Here is an 18,310-nt window from a genome sequence, read left to right as displayed (position 1 = left end):
ATATCCATCCTGCTTCATGCTAGTAACAACACAGCGTGGCAGTAGAGGAAGTGAATCATAGTGCCCCAGTGACTTGGAAGTGCCCAGATATGCAAATGTGTGAGTTGGTGCAATAGATTATTCAAATGCTACGACGCTTCGCCTTCGGGGTCGCCCCGCCGCCGAGCCGTGGTCACTCCCCGTGCGTAATAAACCCCCCTCGCCGCTTCCCTTCGCCGACGTTCGGCCGCACAAGGAGGAAGCGCGGGTGACACGAGGTGACGGGCGGTCTAGCCGGTGGTCTCGTAGCCCGCCCACACGACGCGCTGGCGACGAGATGAATGGATGAGTGGCTTTTTCAAACCTATTGGAGGAAAAAAAAAATGCAGTCAAATAAGTCGCTTTATGCAGAGCGGCTCGATGTGGGGAAAAGAAAAAGTGGATTGAATAACAAAGCTAAAACCAGCTTCCGACCCTGGCAACGTGTCATCATTTCGCTTATTATTCCTAAGATGAATAACCAGAAGCATCTCTGGAGGACAGTCTCTGGGTTTTGAAATTGGAACGCAGATTTATTGAAGAGAAGGGAGGTTAACAACTCTTGATGGCATAAAGCGTCGGAGCAGCTGTGCCTTTCACTCTTTAACGTGTTGCTGTTAGGCAAAAACACGTCCATACATACCTCCGATTCAGGAAAAGAGAACCTGAAAAGCTTTTAAATGCTAAAATAACATTTGGGACTTTAAATCTAGCTTTGGCTGTTTCACATTTACATGCATGTTCTAGTGTGTCACAGCCACTTTTCCAGAACAGCTGAGATTTGTCGTTTTTAGTTTTTCGATTTAATTGTATTTAATCGTGGATAAATTCCCATATTTACAAAAAAAACAGCTGCTTTATGCTCGACATCAACGCGGCGTCGGTTCGTCGGCCCCAGGTGCACAACACACAAAAGGTTAACACAATACACCCCGTCTATAAACACAGCATCAAGGTTGGTCATTGTTCCCGAGATAAATAATCGGAAGCGTCTTCGGGTTGAGAGTCTTTAGAAAACGTAAGACAAAAAGATTTGAAAGTGGAGGTTGGAGTTGCTTCTCGCTCTCAGTGCCGAGCGAGTTTACTCCAACCGAAGACGGGCTTTTTATTTTATCTTTAAATAAAGAGCTAAATAATTTGCTGAAACGGCCCCGCGCGCGCTCTTTTCATCCAAATGTTACCGAAACCGGAGCGAAGGTGCATTCCAGCCTCGTGAAAAGCTTCGTCGGGAGAAGGAACCTCTGTGACACCCTGAGCGGCGCTGAGGTCCTCCGAAGCGTCACTTCGAAAATCATGTTTACAAGCAGAATAAAATTACCGCCAGAAAAGTCAGGAAGCATCAAACCGACACACAAAAAACAAATCGACTCTCACCTGAGTTCTCCTTTTAACTTTTGCATTTGGAGTTCAGAACTTTGATGAGATGCGGCTCCTCCTCCGCGATTACAGCTGCCAGAGTGCAAGGTGAGGCTGGCACATTTTGCATGGTTATTTGTCAAATTACCAACTAATAGGGAAACCTCTCCCCCCACCCCCCCGACTGCAGTTTGATCCATCTGCCACCGATCCAAGGCTGCAACTGCTAATTGCCGACGCCTACACGAGCACCGGGCGGGGATATTGATTCCTCATTCTCACGTCTCAAACATCTTGAATGACACTGAGAAAACCCAGTGGCGATAGAGCGGTGCTTTACGGGGGCAACAGGAGGAGGGGGTAATTTAGCGTGTACATACAAGTGCTGCGCTTGCACTAAAAAAAAACAACTCATCGGACTGCAACATGCGACGGGACAGGTGACAAGGCTTCGACAGAAAAGCACAATTAAATCTCTGGTTTTAAAAAGCAAAAAGATTAAGAGTGTGTTTAATGGATCAATAATGATGGACAGACAAGACAAAGAAGATTAATCAAAGTGCTCAGAAAATAGGGCACTTAGGCGAGCAATTAATATGTCAAGGAAAAGCGAGAAAGAAAAAAAAAATCTGTTAAAATAAATGTAAGATCGGCTTCGGGGGCTATTACTTAGGATTATCGCCATTGATTTGGTCTGTATCTGTGAGCGGGGTTTGATGTTAATATCCATCGATTGACCACTTTTTAGCAGCGTCTTTGATGGACACCGCTCACGCGTTGCGTCTCATAAAACTTTCAGGTTCCACTACAATGTCCGTCCGCCTCGTTTCCTCGAGGAGGGTTACGAGCATCGATCCGCTCCAGACGGGAAAAAAAGCAGAAGTTCGGCTTTGATGAAATGTGTCTCAACTTTTTTATATTAGTGTAATAGTGCATCAAAAACAACTGGGACCGAGGAGCGTCCTCCCCCCCTTAAGTCAATATGGCTGCCGGCCAGGACAAGCTAATTTCTTTGGCTTTGCTTCAGATGTTTTGCATAACATGACTGACAAAAAGAAGAAGAAGAGAGGAAAAAGCCTGGATAGAGGCAGAAATAGAACGCCTGTGTACGCTAATCAACAAGAGGCTGCACTGTAAATTACTGGATGTACAGTGCTGCGAGTCGTCGGGCATTTAAAGCAACCGCAGGCCTCTATTACCCAATGATGACGGCTAATGGTAACAAGCGCAAATTAAAGGCTTCCTGCCTTTTCCATTTTGATCAGTTGTTGTTTACTGTGGTTTTGTTTTTTTATATATATGTTGGACCCACGGGATCTACAGGCTCAATCTCATGCAGCCCTGCTTTGTTTCTGGCTCTAGTGAACCAGAAAAGGTGGACTCTTAGTGGATATCTGGAGGCTTTTCTCCTCGTGATGCTCTCCCTTCTTTTCCAGTTCGATTTCGTTGCACTTCTAGACATTAACTGTAAGAAATTAGGAAATCAGGCCGCCAGTGCCATCTTGGACCGCTGCTTTTTTTTTTATCCCTTCCCCCAGCTCTATTGATTGCAGAGTGTAATATACAGTACACACTCGGCACAATTACAGTATAATCTGTTACATCATTTCTGCAGATTGGATGATTTCTTCCTGCAAGAGGAGAAGAAAAAAAAGAAAGAGAAGCTATTTGGATAATTTTACCTCGAGTGTTAAATTATCCTGCCTGACACACACACAAAAAAAAGAAGAAAAGTCTTGAATTGAGTGCTGCACTCAACTTAAAACGGTTGTAATTTGGACACTTTCTGCGACACGAAATAAAAAAACGCTTCTTTTTCTTTCTCCTCTACATCTCCTATAGCCACCGTGTTGTTATTGCCACTTAACAGTAACTTTATGGACGGATGACAGCCTCCTGCGTCAGCCGATATCCCCTTTTTTTTGACATCTCGCCCTCTTTAGAGCCACCTGCACACAGCTCCTTCCTTAATGGAGCGCTAAAAAAATGCCAAAGGAAAAAAAAAAATGTATAATACAGCGAAAGATGATGGAGGATCTGCAAAGTGGGAACCTCTTTGCTTGTCATGATGATGCATGCAGAGGCGGCTGCACAGACGGAGCTGAGACGCTTTGTCAAATCATCAATTGGTCAACAGGCTGACAATTGAACGATTGTTTAGTTTGTTTTTTTTAAGCAACAATGGAATAATTTTGATCATTCAAACGTTAGAATTTACTGCTTTCTGTTATTTTCAATCAGAAGACAGTGAATATAATTGGATTTGCTTGATAATGTCACATTTATCCACATAAAACTCAAGGTTTACTCTGGTTTTTTGCTAAAGGACGTATCCAGACACCTTCAAAACCTAAAGCAAACCCTGTTGGAACCTTTGGCCCATGCTGTCTTGTACACTTTACCGCCATCGTTCTGGGGCATGTCATAAGATTGTCATTGCGACCTGATAACCGCACACAAAAACACGAGGCTAGCACACCATGAGGCTCCAAATAAGTCGCTTTTAAGACCACGTTTCGATGAACGAGATCCTCCTCAGGCTTCGATAACAGAAGCTACACAAACTACATCTTCAGAAATCAAACCCGCAACAAATTTCCTATCTGGCTTATTCTTGGTTGTGATTGTGCCACAGTGTTTGTTTTTTTTTTTAGTAAATTTGTCCCTTAAAAGTTCCTGTTAGTGTGAAAATGCAGGGGTAAAGATGTTTTGAACATCTTCAAAAGGTGATGGACACGAGCTCTGTGCACCAACAGATGGTTGCTGCTGTAATCCAAAGAGACGAGGTTTCATTTCCTCAGCGTCTGTTTGGGCTTCGTCTCCATTAGCTGTCTTCTGATTTTTGTATGTTTTCAAGCATGTTGATTTCATGTTTGGTAGGTGACAGCCGGGTGCTTTTCATGGCTTATATCTGCCTGTTTGTTGATGTGCTAAAGCTACTCTGTTGGCTATCGGAAACCTGGCCACGTGTGTTAATTCAACCATTGAAAGTTTTGTTTCGATGAAGAATATCTTTCACAAATGCAAGACGGGCAGCAGCACAATTTAACAGACGTATAAGTCATTAAGGCTTAAATGAAAATGAAATACTAATCAGATAATCTGGATGGTGATTTTCATGCATCCATATTCATTCGTGAGATCAGCTTCCTCCTCTGACAGATTTTTTCGATGTTATACTTCGGCCTGTTGATTGGTCACAGTCCAAAGCTATATGTTTAATTTCATTTTCGGTATTTGATATGTGTTAGGTGCAAGAATAACGTTTCATACATGTTTAATACCGGCCTCCGAGGTCTAAAATATTAACTAACAAAAATAATGCAACAGTCTTTTTGAGCTATGACAACTTCCAATGAAATTACGTTCAAGCAACAAACTACTTTGAGTTCAGAATATTCATATTTCCTCTTAAATCGACATATTTTTAATGAACGCTTACTGAATGATTGGTAGCATAAACACACATCTTCAGGTTGGTTACTCATAAGTTGTTCCAACTGGTATTTCCACCTGATTTGAAAGGATTTTCTGAGTGCTTATGTGCTTTGTTACCACAATTATAAGCTTAAGTATTTAAGCTGACAAATTAAAAGCAATAAGTGAAGTAGGAGCAAGAGAGGAGCTGAAATCCTGACCTCAAGGTGAAGAAAAATGAAGGTATCAGGTCAGTTTTGTTGGGTTACCTCAACTAGCTAATGCGGAAATTTGAGTTTGCACAATATTAATTTATGCGACATTATTGTGTCGAGTCGATCCATCAGAATAATGTTTGCAGCATGAAACCTTCATCGAAATCAATTAATTTGACCTTTTTTGTATTTTAACCTTTAATTCATATGTTATTTAAGTGATAAGAATTACTTTTTTACAGTTACTGGTTCATAACACACTGGTGAACGTAGCTACAAGAGCATCTATGGATATTTTCGGCTGCTTATTACAACCTTTAATTCAAAATCCAGCTACTAGAGCTTCCATCAACCGGCCCTCGTCACATATAAATGCCTAAAAGGGGGATTAAAATAAAAAGTTTTGATAAACACATTATCAACCATCCACTCGATGTTCTAATAATTCACCACATTATCGTCCAGATTCAACTTTACTAAAACAACCCAGAATTAAACTGTTAAATTATCAATATGCCAAATGTCCTTGGATTGTGGGGGGAAAAAAAAAAAAGGGCGACAAGTCGAGGAAAAAGCCGATAGTTTCAAGTAAATATGCAACAGCGGCTTTCATGAACTCGCACGCGGCTCTCTGACCTCTGTGGCATTTACTGTATTGTCCTACAAGGCAAATTCCAGCCATCTGCTACTTCGGGCAAGTTCAAGCAAATGTTACGACGCACTGTATTTGCAACTATTATCTGCCTCTGCACAAAACACATAATCTTTTCTTTTCTTCCCAACATGATGAAAAAAAAAGAGTCTGTTATTACATGTGTGATGCAAGAAAACAGGGCTGGAATTAGACTTTGCCTTTTGAACGACTGAAATCATCACACACCTCATCACGCGGTGCAGCGGTGGCACATGTGTAGGGGCATAATTATACACAGAAACTGCAGTTATTTATGTTTCAAAGGCAGCAGTGTAAACATGGAACCCCCCTCGCCTCGCCTCGCCTCGCCTCGCCGCCGCCACCACCAACCCCACCTCCTGCTGTTATTGTTGCTGCTGTTGTTGTTGTTCCCGCTGTTTGTCTTGTTCCATTCGCCATCGCTGCTACTTTTCACTCCCAGCTTGCTCCTAAACCGCTGTCTTTTGTGACCGATCGCGAAGCCAGTTGTTCATTTACAGATCAGGGAGAACATTTTATTTTTTTTATAAAGAATGTAAGAGTGCAGCACAGATGTTAAAAATGACCTCATCCTCTGGGTTGGGTGATTTTTTTTTTCTTTTTCTCATCATGAAGCCTGTAGAAGATTGTCTGTGAAGCACAAAGACACCTCAGAACAGGCTGTCAGTCGCCTCTAAAGCACGCAATAATGGAACTTTAAGTAATTATAAGAAATGCTGCAACAAAGCAAAGTGAAAGCAGAGCTTCCTGAAGATGCCGTCTAATTGCTGATGCATTATTGACCTCTAGTGGTGAATGTTAATATGAGTGTAATGAATAAACAGCAACTCTCAAAACAACTGTTTGGTAATTACAAGACACTTGACAGGATTTAAAAAGTGACTTTCTGATTATTTCTAGGCTTTTTTTCTCCATATTTTTATCCACTGTGGGATCATTTTTCATTACAATATAAAGTCCTTCACCTCTATGGAAACAACACAACCATGGCTAGAAGCAGAGAGAGCCAAAAAATGTATTTTGTGCAGCATAACTAAGTAAAAATGCCATGAATCATTTAAAAAAATGCAAAAATTGAATATCTTTGATTAGTTATTTTACAAAAATTGCAAAAAAAAGAGGAATCTACACGTGCGAAACATTTTAAAATGCCTTAGAGACTTAGAGACAGACAACCAAGCACACTCACATTCACACCTACGGACAATTTAGAATCACCAATTAACCTCAACATGTTTTTGGACTTGTGGGAGGAAGCTGGAGAACCCGGAGAGAACCCACGAGCCGGCGGCCTTGTTGCTGCGAGGCAACAGTTCTACCAATTGTGCCACCTTGCAGCCCAATTTTTTAAAATGAGACACGTTCAAAAAATTTGTTTTGAGGAAATATCACAACTTCAAAGACTTGGTAAATGTTTTCAATTTGCCACATGATTAGTTCAAGGACCATAAAAAAACTAAATCCGATTCTTTCTTTTGGTAAAGTTTGAGATACATGGTGTCACTTTGGCAACTGTTTAAAGCCAACATGCCTTTTTTATATTCATTACGTAATTATACATTTAATAATTATATTGTTAATTGCGGTGCTATTTTGCACCACTGTACATGTTTTTTCTGCTGTTCCTTATTATTATTTATTTTATTTTTTTCTTTATGTAGTTATTTTACTTCATTTTTTATTTTCCTTCTCCTTGCGCATTCCTAGGGCGACACCAACAGTCGAAACCAAATTCCTTGTGTGTTGTGTTGCCATTAAAGCTGATTCTGATTCAAGACAGGAGGAGAAAAAAAAAAATGAACTGATCAGAAATCCAGTCAAGATGACCCTCAATTTCAGGTTGGTGGTGGTGGTGGTGGTGGGGGGGCAGAATTGAAAACTGTGTCACATTGAACCAACAAAATGTGGATGTTGTGGCAGAATAATACATGTATTGTAAATGTTCAAATTAGGACAATCAGTGGCGATCAAGCAAAGTGACTTTATTCAGAAAACATATAAACGTAGCTTTTCTCATTTTTTTTCGCAGTGCAGTGGAAATTCAGTGTAAACAGGCTTTAAGAATCTTAACATTTCTTCTGGACTGGAGCATCGTCCCTTTCCGCGGGGAATATTTCGATTTCCTTGATGATCCGCTTAGCAATAACATCATTGTTTGCTGAAACCATCCTTCGAGACATCAGATCGAACGGTCCTCCTAAATTGTCAAACAAAGCCTTTATTAAGAGGTGCTTCACCCGCAGTCAGTGTTTTAAAAGACAAACCCCGCTTTCAGCCACAGTATTCGCTAATTACGTGTTTGTTTGCGAAAAGATAAGCTGCATGATTAGCTATTGTTTTGTGATGGGATAAAAGATTTGACAGTATACACACCGTCAACATCCAGGAGGATTCCTCCTGCTTCCTGGACTATAACTGCTCCGGCAGCGATGTCCCAGCAGTGGATCCCGATCTCGAAAAAGGCCTCCACTGCCCCGGTGGCCACCAGACACATGTTAGTGGCAGCTGTTCCCGACCCACGGAGCCTGTCAGGACGGACCATCCAGACATGAATGAATACAAATGTGAACAAACAGTAAGCATTGGAGGCTGGTCAAAAAGCAACAGAAACTGTGTCCCACATCCTAAATGTAGTTCCATCTTGGGCTGGTTGTTGTAGCCAAAGAAATAATCTACATACTGTCTACAAAAAGGGAGATATTGCTTCTAATTCACAGGGAAATGTTGCATCAAATGTGCTTTTTAAGCTTACAGCTACTGATGCATTCATTTGGTGTTAACCTCAACAGCATAGCGACAATACTGTTTGCACTGCAGGACCACTCACCCGTGCACTGGGATGCAGAGGATCTTTTGCATGGTGGAGAAGATCTTCTTCACTTTTTCTGGGGTTCTATCAGTCCCATGCTCAGAAATGATAATGGACTTGTTGATATCTGTAGCGACAGCGAGCCAAAACGGTTAACTGGTTTTCATTTATTTCATTATTTCAAACAGGTCTGTTGACTCGTGCAGCGTCTACGTATTTAACAGCACCGTACCTTTCACGTCAGACACCTGAATTGGTTCGTCGTCGCAGAAAGCTCCCTTCCCCCTCCTCGCTTTGTACATCTTGTCCTCCAAGCAGCTGTATATCACTCCAAACTCCAACTGCAAACAGATGTCACTTTTTAAGCTTCCAAGTTTGGCTAAATCATTTTTTTATTAAATGTAATACTATTTCCTGTCTGATTTTACATACCTGCTTGTTGACAGCAAAGGCGATAGACACAGCCACGAAGGGGAATCTGTGGGAAAGCACGATCAAGAATATAAGATTAGTTTATTAGAGAAAAGGGGCCTTTCTTATATTTGCAAAATCTTTAACTGGATAGTTTTGACACTTATTTGGTGAATCTTAAGATTTTATCTGTTACTATTTCGCTGGCATCAGTGGACAAGTAGCGTAGCTTAGCATTAGAAACAGCTAACATGGCCCTGCTTATCTCTTAAGCATACTTTCAAAGACATTTTTCGAGAAAAATGCGATGTATAACATGAATTAGTGAGCTTCAGTGGTGCAGGTTGGTGGATTCTGTTGGCGACTGCTTCCTCCTGGATTCAGCCTTTATGCTAAGCTAAGCTAACTGTCTCATGTTGCAGCATCTTTCTTCTCATGTGACCTTTGGCTTGATGGTGGATAAGAATATTTCCCAAACTATTCCTGTCGTGCTGGGTTAACAAGAAGCGCCCAGACTAGATCACATTTTAATATTTGGGATCAAAGTCCTGGAAATTACGGTTAAAATACATACAGAGATGTAAAAACACAACAATCAGCCACAACATTAGAGTGAATTACATGGATCATTTCATTACAATGCAGTGTTATACTGGAAAACCTTGAGTCCTGGAATGTATATGGATGTTAGGTAGCAGTTTGTAACATTTTGGCAGATTGGTGTATGTTTGGCTGGGTCAGTAAGAAAAAAAGAAGACAGTAGAAGTCTTCAGTTTGTAATATATGGGTTTTAGCTGACTCTGTTGATGGACACGATGAGGTGAAACAGTAGTCGCTGCTACAAATAAGAAAAAAAAAACAATACTATCAGTGCAAATTAAGTGAATATCTGCTTTCACAGCACAAGAAAACTGCTTCCTGTTTTACTGCTGAGTTTGATGAGTTTAACAGAAAGCGTTGTGTTTGATCCAGACGAAACGCTTCACAAAATCTTGTATCAAACTGTGTCTTCCGGACGTCTCACCCGTGTACAAAGTTCGTGGTGCCGTCCACCGGGTCTATGATCCATGTGGGTTTGTCTGTCAAGATACATGACTCTCCCTTTGCGACCGACTCCTCCCCAATGAAACTGCAGCACAGAAGAAGCATTGACGATTATCAAGATATGCAACAAACATGGAAAGATTCATATATGTGTGTGTGTTTGTATGAGTGTGTGTGTGCATGGCTCACTCACCAGTGTGTGCCTTCTCCAAACTCCTCCTTAAGAGACCCGATGATGATTTTCTCCACCCGTTCATCGGTCTTGGTGACGAGGTCCACAGTGGAGCTCTTTGTACAAACTTTTATTTCACTCTCCCCAGCTTTCCTAATTTCCTGATGGAACAGAGATACGATTGGGACTTGGTTATTCAACTTAATCAGCTTGCTTAAATAAGGAATATTTTGTATTCTGATCATCACAAAGTCCACAAACGGAGCAACAGCACTCTTTGATATAAACTGGTTCATGCTATAGGACTAAGCTGAGGAATGTTGTTTATTCAGTCCAATGCAACAAGGACTGCACAGACCGATATACAGGATTAAATAACTTCTCCACGAGTGCATGGCATCATATTGAAGGGCTAGCTCTTCAGGACAACACTCAGCAGTCCACCTGCATCTAAAGCATAGGGGATGCCTGTTTGAGGACATCAGTGTTCACACTCTGGGAAGATAGATGGTTTGAGAGAGGAGTGAAGGAAGCAAGTCAAACTGGAACAACCATCTTTAAACAGGGGGAGGAGGCCTATAATGCCAGCTATCAGCTGCATATTATGCAGCTCCTACCCGGTAGTTTCATCGCTATTCACACGTCGATTCATGTAAGTTTCAGGTCGTTAACGAGCCTTGATTCATGTGAGTTTTGGGTGAGCGACAGCTTGCAAATGGACTTCAAACCAGTCAGTTAGGTTGAGGAAGCCTCTCGGAAGAACAATGAAACATCTTTAGGAACCAAGGACAAGCCCAATTGCCGTCTACCAAGGACGACCACGACCAGGATGGCTGAGAATCTGTACCGACTTTTTAGAGTTACCCTGGACGAAACGTCTCAGACTTACCGCCCCAGCTTTTCTTGCCACTGACACAGCAAAGTCATATGGTTTCTGCCATGGGTCTTCCATTGTGCTTCTGTAGGAGGTTGACGAGGTCGAGTCTACAAAATCAAAAAAGCAAAAGAAACTCAGTGACCCACAAATGCGACGACAGGACGTGCATTAAAGGTGATGATAGTTCCGCAGAGATTTTTGAGGCAAACAAAACATCAGTAGAAACCTGCAGAATTGGCACACTTCTCTTACAACAGACTAACGTTATGTAAGACTTCCCCTCCAGCTGGGACCTGTCAGTCCTGCATTGTTCTAAATCACAACCACAAGTTATGGGCGCAACAAGTGTGCAACAGATTGTGTCGAAACTTGTCACATCACTGTCTCGTAATTAGATTAGATTGCTGTACTACGAACACGGCGGCCCATATGTTTTTTGCAGACAGACAGCTTGTAATTGATAGCTTAAAGATTGCATGTGCATCTTTATTGTTCCTGTTTTGGGTGGTTTCTATTACATGCAGGCTGTTTCTCGGGCTGCAGTACTATCTGTGCCTGGAAGTAGCGTGTACCCGGAGTACTCAAATCGCTCGCAGATGCTCATTAAATTTACTACGGTGACTCAGATTGTGGTGTTTATTTTTCCTCGTCTGATTTTTTGGAAAGTGAGAAGGTACACTGATAAGTAACTAAACTTTGAAAATGAGAGTTTTGAAGCTGGAGGAGGACACGTCACGTCCGTCGTGAATGAAAATGAGCTGATAATTTGTTTAGGGATACAGATTAAATCACTTAAACTGGTACGGCACGAGTGTTACTTCAGGACGAGACGCCACCCCTCAACTCATTGAACCCGGCGCTGCTAGAACACCCTGTATGTCAACTACTCTCTACTACACATAACATCTTCTGCTATTGAAGTGTGTCAGAGTGGAGGCTGCTCTATGAAGAATCCACTCTCCACTCCGAGAGGGGTACAAGTTGAAGAAGATGAAAAGAAAAGCTTACCTTGTGGGGTCAGGCGCTGCACTCAGGTAGCCTCTAGATGTTAGTGCACCTTCTTTGGTTGAAGCTTAAGTTTAAATTGCCTCATTGAAGAGATGAGGCAACCCAAAAAAAAAAAAAGCTGGCATGACAGAGTGGGAAAAGTACTAGCACCGCCCTCGCATGTCTCTTCACGGCAACCCGAAGGAAAAAAACATTCTGTTCTTACAAAAGGCAGACCTGCAACAACATGATGCCACACTCGCGAGGTGCATCTATGCTTGGAGAAGTGGAAAATTTTTGGAAGTCTTCCCTAATTCTTCTGTAGGTGTCACAGGAAGCCACGCCCTGCTGCATATCATACATGCTATAGCTGACTTAAGTAAATACTGAGCAGTGACGGCCTGAGATTTCCACCCTCTTGTTGCCTATAGATCATAAAGCAGAACAGATACTGGAATCTTACGCTATTTTGGGGGAAATCAAACCGTACATTCCAGCTCCACTCGGTTTTAAACACAGGATTCTACAAAGCTCCTGACAGTTTTATATTTCCTGACAGTTTTTTGCAGCTATTGAGCTCTCCCTTCATGTCCTTTATTGTATTCCACTGGTGGAGAACACTTTCAAAGGTCCCCCGGTGAGTCAGTGTAGATAATGTGTGTGCATGCACGCCTGTTTGCCGGTGTGCCTCGCTGGAAGTTGGATAAAGTCTTGAAAATTATCCTCATGAAGTGCAGACACACAGATCCATAGGTGTCAGTGTTTATGTGTCTATTTCAAGCTTAAATTCAAAATAATATTCCACGAGGGAATCGTCACAATCAGGCACCCTTAAAAAATATACAATGCTTCAGCGTGGGATGCCACTTGCAGAGATACAGTGTGCGCTTTTAATGTTTTCGCCCAGAAGTGACATAACTTCGGCTCCCTTTCATTCAAATTCATGCTGCGCTGAAGTCCTCGGGGAGCGTAAAAGACTATTTTCTGAATCATCAAGCTACTTGTGGTGGAACCCTGACAGTTGTCTTACAGGAAGTCGTACCTTGCTGCAAGACAGATTGTTCAATCAGTGGTAAATGCTGCATGTCTCAAGAAAATTGCATCTCCTTGCTCACGAGCTCAAATGTGAGGAGACATATGGCGCATTTGAAATGTTGGGGTGCAGACAAACGAAGGCAGCAACACTCTGATGATCTACATGTGAGCTTCTTTTATACTGCTTAAAAATATGCATTAGGTTCTATGTTGTCTGATACCTCTGTTTTAAAAAAAGCAGAAACAGGCTGATGTTCTCAAGGGCTGGTTCAGACATGATATTCATCACAGCCACACCTTGCATAACTGAGGTTTGTAAGTGTTGAAATAGACTAACCATGTTACTGCACCGGCAATGACAGGAAAGCGAAATTACGTCTGAAGCTGGTTAGTCATCTGATATCAATTTCCATATGGCAACAGCTTCGTTAAACAAAAAATAAAGCTGGCAGACAACATCATCATCCCCTTTGTACAAGTTGTGGATTTGCCAGAAATCCTGATGCACAAGCTGCAGCTAAAACAAACGAGACCCCCGTTGAATTCAACAGATCAGGATGGGATCTCATGAAGGGGGGGGGGTGGATTTGTTGAAAGTTTAGTTTGACTGGGATCAGCAGGAGAGCGGTTGTCACCCCGTCGTCCCCGTTGTGCACTAAATATAAGACGCTCTCAGAGATGTTGGGAGACATGCGGCGGGAAGTGAGAGGACAAGCAAAACAAATACATCAGTCCTGCTGTCTCCCTGGCAGGTCCGTTATGAATAATTTATCCAGAATGACGGATGTTTTGGATGTTTGGTTCTCCGGAATCACAGCTGTAACTGAGGACTGCCATGATGGCGGAGCTGCTGAAGGTCAACGGCGCACCCTGAAAGATGAGACTTCGTCTAGTCGCCGGCTGTTTTCAGACACAACGGTACGTACTTTGATTTTCCGCTTATAGACTGTATATGAAAAATGAACATAGCAACAGTGACGTTTCCTACGCGTTTGTGGACTACCGTTTTGAAGCCACGGGTTCTTTTATCTTGTTCTTTTGAAACTGACAAGCGGCGGGTGGATCTGACTGAGCACTCAAGGACACCGTGCACACATATGGCAGTGATCTGTCAATCACACGGTCGCCACGTCTTAACACGGGCTCTGCTTTATGGTCTATTTTACTCCAAATGGCACCATAATTTACAGAGCGAACATCATGCTGTGCTGAAGGAGACTTCAAAGTAGCAATTGAGACCATAAACTCATTAGGAAAATGTTTACTGAGGCACCAAATCAAGGGCGAAGTGGGATCATTTTCTGGTAGACTTCAGTCCAATCAGGCTTCTTTTTGCAAGCAGAGGAGTCGCCCCCTGCTGGGCTCGAGAAAAAATACAGGTTTAAGGCACCTTTTCCCTTGTCTTTTTCTTTTCAGACCTAGAAACTACAGTCATCTGTAATACACAATCTATAATTTTTAACTGACCAGAAAGTATCTAAATCAGGGTTTCCACACTTTTCAGCCAGTGACGGTGCCAGAGACTGGAGGTGACCAAAATATACGAAAACCAGGACACATTGTGGGTATTTTATGGTAAACCACCTGTTGAGAATCAGACACTAGTAGAAAATGGCAAACATACTATATAAACCACTATTTCTGTCATAGAGAACAGTTTGGAACACAGTCTGAAAATCACCTCGCGACCCTCCCTCTGCATCTCACAACCCGCCCCCCACTTTGGGAACCCCTGATTTAAATCTCAGCCAATAATAATAGAGCCGGTCGATTTCTCTACCTGCTAATGAAAAGTGCTTCAGTGATTCCTGTCTTGTCTCGTTAAGCGGCAGACCAACGTCAACAATATCTGCCATCGCATGACTATGTAGCCTAACGTAGGAGCAGTCAGATTCTCTGAGCATCATGGTTGTTGTTTCCTTTGTTCTTATGAATGCTCCTTCCTTGACCTCATAAGGTTTCCCATTGAGAGGAAGGAACAGTGTTCAGCAAAGGAGACAGAACAGAAATTTCTTGACCTTCTGACCACAATCCAGCAATGTGTTCATATGGTAGAGTCCTGGAGGTTTTTTTTTTTTTAATACGCTGAGAGATATATCATGAGCAAAATAAGCAGCCAATACCATGGCTGAGCGTTCCCACCTTGGCTTGGCGCTGTACTGGTAGCAGTCCCAAAAACAGGCTGTCAAATAGGCACGTTTTCGTACATAACCAGGAACCAACCCTCTCATGTTGCACGTTGGGGCTGTCAGTATCATTGTTCCTCTTTAGATTCTGTTTCTGGTTTCAAGACATATGGCCAGATTTCTCCACTGTTATGTCATTTTGTAGCGTAGACTAGTTTATAGTGTTTGAGCAGAGGGGGGTAGGTGGGTGTGGATAGAGGCAAATACTTCATATATCTGCATATTCTAGAGGTAGCAATGGTGTAGAGTTACAGCTAGGCCATTTTAAGGTATGAAGGGGTTATTTTATTGCAAGAAAACATCTAAATAAGTGACTTTGATACACTAAGAGGGGTTTCATCAATGACCGTAGAAGGACTTTATTATATTATACTAAGCCATGAACAGAATGTACAGCTGAGGCTGATGGGAATGTCATTCATTTCGGAGGATTTTGTTCTACTGATGGACCATAAATTAAAAAGTACTGACAAAATTAAACCCTTTCTTGTGACTCAGAAGTGATTTCAACTCATTCTGTAGGAATTTTACTGCATGTGTCACATCTCATGGCAATCTACTGAAATAACTGTAAAGCGTTTGACTCAACCTGCTGATGATGCAACAGGAAGGAAATGCAGGGATCACCGAAGTCACCAGACTTAATCCTCTGGCAGCTACGAACGTCTGTACAATACGTCACAGCAATCCAAGTTGTTAAGACATTTCAGTCAAAAGAGGATCAAGCGGCATTGCAATTCGAGAGGCAAAACTTAACCAGAAATTTGCCATTTTAATCTTTATATTCAGGGTTTAGTCTGCTTTATGCTACCAAAACTTGAGCCACTTTTCATAAGCAGCTTCGCATATTGTTATACCTGGATAAGATGGTAAGACTAAAGAGGTGCAACTGCAAGCAAGAACAGGCCTGAACGTTTTCTAACTGTACAACTTTCCTCTATATATAGCAGGCAGGTTGAATGCTTGGGTGGGTGGTCACTGTACAGATGAAACTCTAAGGCATAATGATGGATGATTCACACTTTAAGACTTTTTTTTTTAACAACGTGCCAACCCTTTCCTTGCAATCATTGATGGCTTGCTGTGAAATGATGAGAAAAGGGGCCGCGAATGAATTACTTAGAAACCTGTCGTCACAGAAGTCAAAATCTACATTATTCTTCATGAGTTGATTAGAACTCGCCGGCCAGTAGGGAGGCTGCCTCCAATTTCCCCTCTCTGTAGAGCAGAGCTGTGGGAAGCTTGAGGCCTATGGTTTATATTGCAGCAAGTGGGAATTCTTCCTGATGGAGGGCTGCAGGGTGTCTGCTAACAACCTGCCATTAATCCTACAGGGATCTGCTAAGTGGACTTACATTGCATGTTCTATCATCCAAACAAATGCAGCCGAAAAGTGCTTCAGTTACTCAAACCGTATATCCAGCAGGAGAAGCTAACTGAACATGACAACGAGCACAGCTGAGGCTGATGGGAATGTCATTTGGTATCCGGTTAAACTAAAGCATTAGAAACGTTAGGAAACAGACCCGATGCTGGCACCGTGAACGTCTGTACACAACGACACGGCGATGGAGACGAAAGTAAACACCAACATTATCAGGATTATTTGTCTAGGAACAGTGGATTATGTTATTTGGTGGCAATCCATAGAGAATGTGATGACATATTTTACTCGATGCAGGGAAACTCTAGCCTGCTGGTGGCATTACAGGACAAGTAGGGGATTCTTTAGTGCCAAAAAACTGCAGTTCCTCAAATGGCCACTTGAGGCTGGCTCCAAAAGTGAGTCAATCCCCATTGATCTGCATGTTAAAATGCCAAACATTACAGTAGAAATAAACATGTTTACCCGATTTTATAGCTAATTTCCCCGTTCATTCAGACTGTGCATGGGGTGATTTTCTATGTAACTCACCTATTTAAATCATATTAAGCCCTAACATTCTGCATAATTAAGCCCGTGGCTGCTTTGATTGACAGGTGGATGCCATCAGAGGACATTTCGTTGCTCATTTTTGGATTAGCTGTAAGTTAGGAAGAGTCAGTCGCTGCAACGATGGTGACGGCCAGAACCACTACACTGAACTTCAAAACTGCTTTTTGGTAAACCTGTGGTTGAAATAACAAAGGATTCGTCCATTTATAATTGCAGTCTATGGGATCACCTGACGCTGGTGTTATGCGTTAAGTGTCCATGAGGGCTCACTAAGGTCTTTGTGGCTTGAATTTCACTATTTTCTGGGAATAATGAAGATCTGTAGCAAAGTCAATATCAATTCAACAGCTGTGGACACAAATAGAAATGGTAACGCCATTGTAGGGCTAAAAAAATAAATAAATCTGACGATCTGATGAAGTAATTCGGTTCATCTTCTGACGATCGTGTACAAATGTGAATTAAATTTAATGACAAACCATCTAATAGTGAGATATTAAATCAAAGTAGTGGATTGATGATCCAACTGACACCTTAAACACATCTAATAAAAGCTTATAATGAATAAAGGAAATACAGTATGTGACAATGACCATAGCACAAAGCCACCGTAAAAAATGAGTGAAACTAAGAAACAGCCAGAAACTCCCAAACAAAAGCCCAAGTAAAGTTGTTCAAATTGTCCAACTCACCGATCTCTAGGGGCACATTTTTGGTATATAGCAGGAAAACACAGCCTCTGCAGTTTTTCAAAGAACAATGGTTGGCACTTCCTTACTGGCAACATAGACTGAAGTAGAGGTATGAGCACATGGTTGGCTGCTAATAACTCTGTAAAAAAAAATAAGAAGAACAACATTTAAAATCCCAAAAAAATGCAGGGATTTATTGCACAGCTGTTGGTGTGAAGGTGTCGACTCCTGAAGTGATCTCCGACACCGGCGATCACGTCTGCAGCCTCCTACTGCAGACGAACTCGCACCATTGACTAACCGTTTGTTAGTCATCAGCAAACACAAGTTGGAAAAAAAAAGAAAACAGCAGTCCATGGAGAGCAAAAACTCTGGACTATTTCATAGAGCAGATCAGGCCGGGGGGCAGTCCAGCGCCGTGCATGTGAGCTATCTGCAGCAACGGAGTGAAAGGGCAGGGGAAATGCAGCGGAGAATTTTAC

At 42.1% G+C, this 18,310-nt stretch overlaps 2 protein-coding genes across 2 annotated transcripts in view; one reads left to right on the top strand and one right to left on the bottom strand.

Annotated features, from left to right (window-relative positions):
* Nucleotides 1-7,640: 7,640 nt before the first annotated feature.
* On the bottom strand, nucleotides 7,641-12,085 carry LOC103356683 (inositol monophosphatase 1-like). Its single transcript, XM_008280925.1, has 9 exons — nucleotides 12,001-12,085; nucleotides 11,005-11,099; nucleotides 10,137-10,276; nucleotides 9,924-10,028; nucleotides 8,921-8,966; nucleotides 8,721-8,829; nucleotides 8,507-8,615; nucleotides 8,053-8,204; nucleotides 7,641-7,876 (listed from the first exon to the last, which is right to left on the bottom strand). Exons 2-9 carry the CDS (start codon nucleotides 11,065-11,067, stop codon nucleotides 7,746-7,748), a joined length of 855 nt encoding a protein of 284 aa, XP_008279147.1. The 5' UTR covers nucleotides 11,068-11,099; nucleotides 12,001-12,085; the 3' UTR covers nucleotides 7,641-7,745.
* Nucleotides 12,086-12,193: 108 nt separating this feature from the next.
* LOC103356685 (ADP-ribosyl cyclase/cyclic ADP-ribose hydrolase 1-like) overlaps nucleotides 12,194-18,310 on the top strand; it is a 33,654-nt gene continuing 27,537 nt past the window's right edge. The window contains exon 1 of the mRNA XM_008280928.1: nucleotides 12,194-13,932. The gene's annotated coding sequence lies outside the window, so the exon portion shown is untranslated. The remainder of the gene's footprint in view (nucleotides 13,933-18,310) is intronic.

The sequence above is a fragment of the Stegastes partitus genome, unplaced genomic scaffold (assembly GCF_000690725.1).
Source record: "Stegastes partitus isolate 25-593 unplaced genomic scaffold, Stegastes_partitus-1.0.2 Scaffold214, whole genome shotgun sequence".
Lineage (NCBI taxonomy): Eukaryota > Metazoa > Chordata > Actinopteri > Pomacentridae > Stegastes > Stegastes partitus.
Note: the sequence above shows the minus strand (reverse complement) of the source record. Positions and strands in the feature narration are given on the sequence as shown.